Raw genomic sequence first — 10,000 nt, 5'->3', positions numbered from 1 at the left:
AGGTAACGAGGTTGCGACGATGAAGAAGTAGTGACGACGACGACTAAGAAGAAGAGCAGTAAATGACGACGACGATCAGCAAGTGACGATGACGAAGACGACGACGACGAACAGTAAGTGACGACGATGAAGAACAGTGACGACGATGAAGAACAGTAAGTGACGACGATGAAGAACAGTGACGACGATGAAGAACAGTGACGACGATGAAGAACAGTGACGACGATGAAGAACAGTATGTGACGACGATGAAGAACAGTAAGTGACGACGATGAAGAACAGTGACGACGATGAAGAACAGTAAGTGACGACGATGAAGAACAGTAAGTGACGACGATGAAGAACAGTCAGTGACGACGACGGCAAGACTGGAAATGAACTGAAGTAGCAAGGACGAACAACAGACGAAGACAGCCACAAGCACCGAGAGGGCCGAGCCCCAGGCCAGAAAACGCTGGCGACGGAAGGCAGCGGCAGGCGGCAGCAGCCAACGGTCTGGACCATGGAAGTCAAAGGCTGGCAGTGGGGTTCTAGGGAAAACAGTGGATGGTCAGTGGAAGACACGGAAAGTGGGAACGCTGAAAGCACTTCCAGGCGGGGTAGTGCTACCCAGACGCTGAAAGATATGGAACACAGAACGCCAACCGAAGAACGCCAATCACTCGGAGGAAAAACTATCCCCACTCACGAGTGCAGAACAGAGCAACCAGCCCTGAAGAGAGCAAAGCAGACACAACTGCCTCCAATGCCAGTCGCGGGCGAAAAGCCTAGAATCTTGTCACTGACTGACCAGCTCAGGAAAGGTTGATATCAGTTCAGTGACAGCCTGAGATTCCCGTGCAATCAGCACAACCCACACCGCTCTCCAGCTGAATGGGAGAACAAGGAGGGGTTAAGTCACACACACCTTGGTTTGTCATGAGATGTGACATTAATACAATACAATACAATACAATACATGTAATACAATACAATACAAGACAAGCAATGAACTGTCGTTTTTAAAATCTTACCCACAAATTCATATTCTTCTGAATGGTAGTCCCGACAGCCAACACTTCCTTTACCCCCTCCTCCAAACCCACTCTCCCCCCCATCACAACAGTCAACACTTCCTTTACCCCCTCCTCCAAACCCACACTCCCCCCATCACAACAGTCAACACTTCCTTTACCCCCCTCCTCCAAACCCACACTCCCCCCCATCACAACAGTCAACACTTCCTTTACCCCCTCCTCCAAACCCACACTCCCCCCATCACAACAGTCAACACTTCCTTTACCCCCTCCTCCAAACCCACACTCCCCCCATCACAACAGTCAACACTTCCTTTACCCCCTCCTCCAAACCCACACTCCCCCCCCCCTCATCACAACAGTCAACACTTCCTTTACCCCCTCCTCCAAACCCCCACTCCCCCCCCCCCATCACAACAGTCAACACTTCCTTTACCCCCTCCTCCAAACCCACACTCCCCCCATCACAACAGTCAACACTTCCTTTACCCCCCTCCTCCAAACCCACACTCCCCCCCCCATCACAACAGTCAACACTTCCTTTGCCCCCTCCTCCAAACCCACACTCCCCCCCCCCCATCACAACAGTCAACACTTCCTTTACCCCCTCCTCCAAACCCACACTCCCCCCATCACAACAGTCAACACTTCCTTTACCCCCTCCTCCAAACCCACACTCCCCCCCCCATCACAACAGTCAACACTTCCTTTACCCCCTCCTCCAAACCCCACTCCCCCCCCCCCCATCACAACAGTCAACACTTCCTTTACCCCCTCCTCCAAACCCACACTCCCCCCATCACAACAGTCAACACTTCCTTTACCCCCTCCTCCAAACCCCACTCCCCCCATCACAACAGTCAACACTTCCTTTACCCCCTCCTCCAAACCCACACTCCCCCCCCATCACAACAGTCAACACTTCCTTTACCCCCTCCTCCAAACCCACACTCCCCCCCATCACAACAGTCAACACTTCCTTTACCCCCTCCTCCAAACCCCCACTCCCCCCATCACAACAGTCAACACTTCCTTTACCCCCTCCTCCAAACCCACACTCCCCCCATCACAACAGTCAACACTTCCTTTACCCCCCTCCTCCAAACCCACACTCCCCCCATCACAACAGTCAACACTTCCTTTACCCCCCTCCTCCAAACCCCCACTCCCCCCCATCACAACAGTCAACACTTCCTTTACCCCCTCCTCCAAACCCACACTCCCCCCATCACAACAGTCAACACTTCCTTTACCCCCCTCCTCCAAACCCACACTCCCCCCCCATCACAACAGTCAACACTTCCTTTACCCCCTCCTCCAAACCCACACTCCCCCCCCCATCACAACAGTCAACACTTCCTTTACCCCCTCCTCCAAACCCACACTCCCCCCCCCATCACAACAGTCAACACTTCCTTTACCCCCCTCCTCCAAACCCACACTCCCCCCCCCATCACAACAGTCAACACTTCCTTTACCCCCCTCCTCCAAACCCCCACTCCCCCCATCACAACAGTCAACACTTCCTTTACCCCCTCCTCCAAACCCACACTCCCCCCCATCACAACAGTCAACACTTCCTTTACCCCCTCCTCCAAACCCACACTCCCCCCCCCATCACAACAGTCAACACTTCCTTTACCCCCTCCTCCAAACCCACACTCCCCCCATCACAACAGTCAACACTTCCTTTACCCCCTCCTCCAAACCCACACTCCCCCCATCACAACAGTCAACACTTCCTTTACCCCCTCCTCCAAACCCACACTCCCCCCATCACAACAGTCAACACTTCCTTTACCCCCTCCTCCAAACCCACACTCCCCCCCATCACAACAGTCAACACTTCCTTTACCCCCTCCTCCAAACCCACACTCCCCCCATCACAACAGTCAACACTTCCTTTACCCCCTCCTCCAAACCCACACTCCCCCCCATCACAACAGTCAACACTTCCTTTACCCCCCTCCTCCAAACCCACACTCCCCCCATCACAACAGTCAACACTTCCTTTACCCCCTCCTCCAAACCCACACTCCCCCCATCACAACAGTCAACACTTCCTTTACCCCCTCCTCCAAACCCCCACTCCCCCCATCACAACAGTCAACACTTCCTTTACCCCCTCCTCCAAACCCCCACTCCCCCCATCACAACAGTCAACACTTCCTTTACCCCCCTCCTCCAAACCCCCACTCCCCCCATCACAACAGTCAACACTTCCTTTACCCCCTCCTCCAAACCCACACTCCCCCCCCCCATCACAACAGTCAACACTTCCTTTACCCCCTCCTCCAAACCCACACTCCCCCCCCATCACAACAGTCAACACTTCCTTTACCCCCTCCTCCAAACCCACACTCCCCCCATCACAACAGTCAACACTTCCTTTACCCCCTCCTCCAAACCCACACTCCCCCCCCCATCACAACAGTCAACACTTCCTTTACCCCCTCCTCCAAACCCACACTCCCCCCCCCCCCATCACAACAGTCAACACTTCCTTTACCCCCTCCTCCAAACCCACACTCCCCCCCCATCACAACAGTCAACACTTCCTTTACCCCCCTCCTCCAAACCCACACTCCCCCCCCCCATCACAACAGTCAACACTTCCTTTACCCCCTCCTCCAAACCCACACTCCCCCCATCACAACAGTCAACACTTCCTTTACCCCCCTCCTCCAAACCCCCACTCCCCCCATCACAACAGTCAACACTTCCTTTACCCCCCTCCTCCAAACCCACACTCCCCCCCCATCACAACAGTCAACACTTCCTTTACCCCCCTCCTCCAAACCCACACTCCCCCCATCACAACAGTCAACACTTCCTTTACCCCCTCCTCCAAACCCACACTCCCCCCCCCCCATCACAACAGTCAACACTTCCTTTACCCCCCTCCTCCAAACCCACACTCCCCCCATCACAACAGTCAACACTTCCTTTACCCCCCTCCTCCAAACCCACACTCCCCCCCCATCACAACAGTCAACACTTCCTTTACCCCCTCCTCCAAACCCACACTCCCCCCCCCATCACAACAGTCAACACTTCCTTTACCCCCTCCTCCAAACCCACACTCCCCCCATCACAACAGTCAACACTTCCTTTACCCCCTCCTCCAAACCCCCACTCCCCCCATCACAACAGTCAACACTTCCTTTACCCCCCTCCTCCAAACCCACACTCCCCCCCATCACAACAGTCAACACTTCCTTTACCCCCTCCTCCAAACCCACACTCCCCCCCCCCATCACAACAGTCAACACTTCCTTTACCCCCTCCTCCAAACCCCCACTCCCCCCCCCATCACAACAGTCAACACTTCCTTTACCCCCCTCCTCCAAACCCACACTCCCCCCATCACAACAGTCAACACTTCCTTTACCCCCCTCCTCCAAACCCACACTCCCCCCCCATCACAACAGTCAACACTTCCTTTACCCCCTCCTCCAAACCCACACTCCCCCCCCATCACAACAGTCAACACTTCCTTTACCCCCTCCTCCAAACCCACACTCCCCCCCATCACAACAGTCAACACTTCCTTTACCCCCCTCCTCCAAACCCACACTCCCCCCCCCATCACAACAGTCAACACTTCCTTTACCCCCTCCTCCAAACCCACACTCCCCCCCCCCCATCACAACAGTCAACACTTCCTTTACCCCCTCCTCCAAACCCCCACTCCCCCCATCACAACAGTCAACACTTCCTTTACCCCCTCCTCCAAACCCCCACTCCCCCCATCACAACAGTCAACACTTCCTTTACCCCCTCCTCCAAACCCACACTCCCCCCCCCCCATCACAACAGTCAACACTTCCTTTACCCCCTCCTCCAAACCCCCACTCCCCCCCCCCCATCACAACAGTCAACACTTCCTTTACCCCCTCCTCCAAACCCACACTCCCCCCATCACAACAGTCAACACTTCCTTTACCCCCCTCCTCCAAACCCCCACTCCCCCCATCACAACAGTCAACACTTCCTTTACCCCCTCCTCCAAACCCCCACTCCCCCCCCATCACAACAGTCAACACTTCCTTTACCCCCTCCTCCAAACCCACACTCCCCCCATCACAACAGTCAACACTTCCTTTACCCCCCTCCTCCAAACCCACACTCCCCCCCCCCATCACAACAGTCAACACTTCCTTTACCCCCTCCTCCAAACCCACACTCCCCCCCCCATCACAACAGTCAACACTTCCTTTACCCCCTCCTCCAAACCCACACTCCCCCCATCACAACAGTCAACACTTCCTTTACCCCCTCCTCCAAACCCCCACTCCCCCCCCCCATCACAACAGTCAACACTTCCTTTACCCCCTCCTCCAAACCCCCACTCCCCCCATCACAACAGTCCAACACTTCCTTTACCCCCTCCTCCAAACCCACACTCCCCCCATCACAACAGTCAACACTTCCTTTACCCCCTCCTCCAAACCCACACGTCCCCCCCCCCATCACAACAGTCAACACTTCCTTTACCCCCTCCTCCAAACCCACACTCCCCCCCATCACAACAGTCAACACTTCCTTTACCCCCTCCTCCAAACCCACACTCCCCCCATCACAACAGTCAACACTTCCTTTACCCCCTCCTCCAAACCCACACTCCCCCCATCACAACAGTCAACACTTCCTTTACCCCCTCCTCCAAACCCCCACTCCCCCCATCACAACAGTCAACACTTCCTTTACCCCCTCCTCCAAACCCACACTCCCCCCCCCCATCACAACAGTCAACACTTCCTTTACCCCCTCCTCCAAACCCACACTCCCCCCATCACAACAGTCAACACTTCCTTTACCCCCTCCTCCAAACCCACACTCCCCCCCCCCATCACAACAGTCAACACTTCCTTTACCCCCTCCTCCAAACCCACACTCCCCCCCCATCACAACAGTCAACACTTCCTTTACCCCCTCCTCCAAACCCACACTCCCCCCATCACAACAGTCAACACTTCCTTTACCCCCTCCTCCAAACCCACACTCCCCCCCCCATCACAACAGTCAACACTTCCTTTACCCCCTCCTCCAAACCCACACTCCCCCCATCACAACAGTCAACACTTCCTTTACCCCCTCCTCCAAACCCACACTCCCCCCATCACAACAGTCAACACTTCCTTTACCCCCTCCTCCAAACCCACACTCCCCCCCCCCCCATCACAACAGTCAACACTTCCTTTACCCCCTCCTCCAAACCCACACTCCCCCCATCACAACAGTCAACACTTCCTTTACCCCCCTCCTCCAAACCCCCACTCCCCCCATCACAACAGTCAACACTTCCTTTACCCCCTCCTCCAAACCCACACTCCCCCCCCCCATCACAACAGTCAACACTTCCTTTACCCCCTCCTCCAAACCCCCACTCCCCCCCCCCATCACAACAGTCAACACTTCCTTTACCCCCTCCTCCAAACCCACACTCCCCCCCCCCATCACAACAGTCAACACTTCCTTTACCCCCTCCTCCAAACCCACACTCCCCCCATCACAACAGTCAACACTTCCTTACCCCCCTCCTCCAAACCCCCACTCCCCCATCACAACAGTCAACACTTCCTTTACCCCCCTCCTCCAAACCCACACTCCCCCCATCACAACAGTCAACACTTCCTTTACCCCCCTCCTCCAAACCCACACTCCCCCCATCACAACAGTCAACACTTCCTTTACCCCCTCCTCCAAACCCACACTCCCCCCCCCCCATCACAACAGTCAACACTTCCTTTACCCCCTCCTCCAAACCCACACTCCCCCCATCACAACAGTCAACACTTCCTTTACCCCCCTCCTCCAAACCCCCACTCCCCCCCATCACAACAGTCAACACTTCCTTTACCCCCTCCTCCAAACCCTCACTCCCCCCATCACAACAGTCAACACTTCCTTTACCCCCTCCTCCAAACCCCCACTCCCCCCCCCCATCACAACAGTCAACACTTCCTTTACCCCCTCCTCCAAACCCCCACTCCCCCCATCACAACAGTCAACACTTCCTTTACCCCCCTCCTCCAAACCCCCACTCCCCCCATCACAACAGTCAACACTTCCTTTACCCCCTCCTCCAAACCCACACTCCCCCCCCATCACAACAGTCAACACTTCCTTTACCCCCTCCTCCAAACCCACACTCCCCCCCATCACAACAGTCAACACTTCCTTTACCCCCCTCCTCCAAACCCACACTCCCCCCCCCATCACAACAGTCAACACTTCCTTTACCCCCTCCTCCAAACCCACACTCCCCCCATCACAACAGTCAACACTTCCTTTACCCCCCTCCTCCAAACCCCACTCCCCCCATCACAACAGTCAACACTTCCTTTACCCCCCTCCTCCAAACCCCCACTCCCCCCATCACAACAGTCAACACTTCCTTTACCCCCTCCTCCAAACCCCCACTCCCCCCATCACAACAGTCAACACTTCCTTTACCCCCTCCTCCAAACCCCCACTCCCCCCATCACAACAGTCAACACTTCCTTTACCCCCCTCCTCCAAACCCACACTCCCCCCCCATCACAACAGTCAACACTTCCTTTACCCCCTCCTCCAAACCCACACTCCCCCCCCCCATCACAACAGTCAACACTTCCTTTACCCCCCTCCTCCAAACCCACACTCCCCCCCCCCCATCACAACAGTCAACACTTCCTTTACCCCCTCCTCCAAACCCCCACTCCCCCCCCCCCCATCACAACAGTCAACACTTCCTTTACCCCCTCCTCCAAACCCCCACTCCCCCCATCACAACAGTCAACACTTCCTTTACCCCCCTCCTCCAAACCCCCACTCCCCCCATCACAACAGTCAACACTTCCTTTACCCCCTCCTCCAAACCCACACTCCCCCCCCATCACAACAGTCAACACTTCCTTTACCCCCCTCCTCCAAACCCACACTCCCCCCCCCATCACAACAGTCAACACTTCCTTTACCCCCCTCCTCCAAACCCACACTCCCCCCCCCATCACAACAGTCAACACTTCCTTTACCCCCTCCTCCAAACCCCCACTCCCCCCCCCATCACAACAGTCAACACTTCCTTTACCCCCTCCTCCAAACCCACACTCCCCCCATCACAACAGTCAACACTTCCTTTACCCCCTCCTCCAAACCCACACTCCCCCCCCCATCACAACAGTCAACACTTCCTTTACCCCCTCCTCCAAACCCCCACTCCCCCCCCCCCCATCACAACAGTCAACACTTCCTTTACCCCCTCCTCCAAACCCCCACTCCCCCCCCCCCCCATCACAACAGTCAACACTTCCTCCCCCCCCCTCCTCCAAACCCCCACTCCCCCCCCCCCATCACAACAGTCAACACTTCCTTTACCCCCTCCTCCAAACCCCCACTCCCCCCATCACAACAGTCAACACTTCCTTTACCCCCTCCTCCAAACCCACACTCCCCCCCATCACAACAGTCAACACTTCCTTTACCCCCTCCTCCAAACCCACACTCCCCCCATCACAACAGTCAACACTTCCTTTACCCCCCTCCTCCAAACCCCCACTCCCCCCCCACCCCCCATCACAACAGTCAACACTTCCTCCCCCCCCCTCCTCCAAACCCACACTCCCCCCCCCCCCATCACAACAGTCAACACTTCCTTTACCCCCTCCTCCAAACCCCCACTCCCCCCCCCATCACAACAGTCAACACTTCCTTTACCCCCTCCTCCAAACCCCCACTCCCCCCCACCCCCCATCACAACAGTCAACACTCCCCCCCCCCCCTCCTCCAAACCCCCACTCCCCCCATCACAACAGCCAACACTTCCTTTACCCCCTCCTCCAAACCCACACTCCCCCCCATCACAACAGTCAACACTTCCTTTACCCCCTCCTCCAAACCCCCACTCCCCCCATCACAACAGTCAACACTTCCTTTACCCCCCTCCTCCAAACCCACACTCCCCCCATCACAACAGCCAACACTTCCTTTACCCCCTCCTCCAAACCCACACTCCCCCCCATCACAACAGTCAACACTTCCTCCCCCCCACCCTCCGACTCCACCCCCTTCCTCCCAAACACGTCACATCACTTGGCACTGTGACGACACACAGCACTTGGCCAGCAAGGCGGAGTGTCAGTTTCCTGTTTTCTGACAAGATCACTTTGACCACGTGACCCCAGTCAATGACCATCTTCCGCCGCTCTTCCTCTGTGTGTGGACCTTCTGTTTGAAACCATCTTCCCTCTTCCTCTGTGTGTGGACCTTCTGTTTGAAACCATCTTCCCTCTTCCTCTGTGTGTGGACCTTCTGTTTGAAACCATCTTCCCTCTTCCTCTGTGTGTGGACCTTCTGTTTGAAACCATTTTCCCTCTTTCTCTGTGTGTGGACCTTCTGTTTGAAACCATCTTCCCTCTTCCTCTGTGTGTGGACCTTCTGTTTGAAACCATCTTCCCTCTTTCTCTGTGTGTGGACCTTCTGTTTGAAACCATCTTCCCTCTTCCTCTGTGTGTGGACCTTCTGTTTGAAACCATCTTCCCTCTTTCTCTGTGTGTGGACCTTCTGTTTGAAACCATCTTCCCTCTTCCTCTGTGGACCTTCTGTTTGAAACCATCTTCCCTCTTCCTCTGTGTGTGGACCTTCTGTTTGAAACCATCTTCCCTCTTCCTCTGTGGACCTTCTGTTTGAAACCATCTTCCCTCTTCCTCTGTGTGTGGACCTTCTGTTTGAAACCATCTTCCCTCTTCCTCTGTGGACCTTCTGTTTGAAACCATCTTCCCTCTTTCTCTGTGTGTGGACCTTCTGTTTGAAACCATCTTCCCTCTTCCTCTGTGGACCGTCTGTTTGAAACCATCTTCCCTCTTCCTCTGTGTGTGGACCTTCTGTTTGAAACCATCTTCCCTCTTCCTCAGTGTGTGGACCTTCTGTTTGAAACCATCTTCCCTCTTCCTCTGTGTGTGGACCTTCTGTTTGAAACCATCTTCCCTCTTTCTCTGTGT

The 10,000-nt window shown here is 55.5% G+C and overlaps 1 protein-coding gene across 1 annotated transcript in view; it reads right to left on the bottom strand.

The window, feature by feature from the left end:
* Positions 1 to 10,000, bottom strand: part of LOC143281504 (uncharacterized) — a 44,400-nt gene that overhangs the window by 24,444 nt on the left and 9,956 nt on the right. The window contains exon 3 of the mRNA XM_076586712.1: positions 400 to 495. Within this exon, the coding sequence (XP_076442827.1) occupies positions 400 to 495 (96 nt within the window). The remainder of the gene's footprint in view (positions 1 to 399; positions 496 to 10,000) is intronic.

This window comes from Babylonia areolata, chromosome 4 (assembly GCF_041734735.1).
Source record: "Babylonia areolata isolate BAREFJ2019XMU chromosome 4, ASM4173473v1, whole genome shotgun sequence".
Taxonomy (NCBI): domain Eukaryota; kingdom Metazoa; phylum Mollusca; class Gastropoda; order Neogastropoda; family Buccinidae; genus Babylonia; species Babylonia areolata.
Note: the sequence above shows the minus strand (reverse complement) of the source record. Positions and strands in the feature narration are given on the sequence as shown.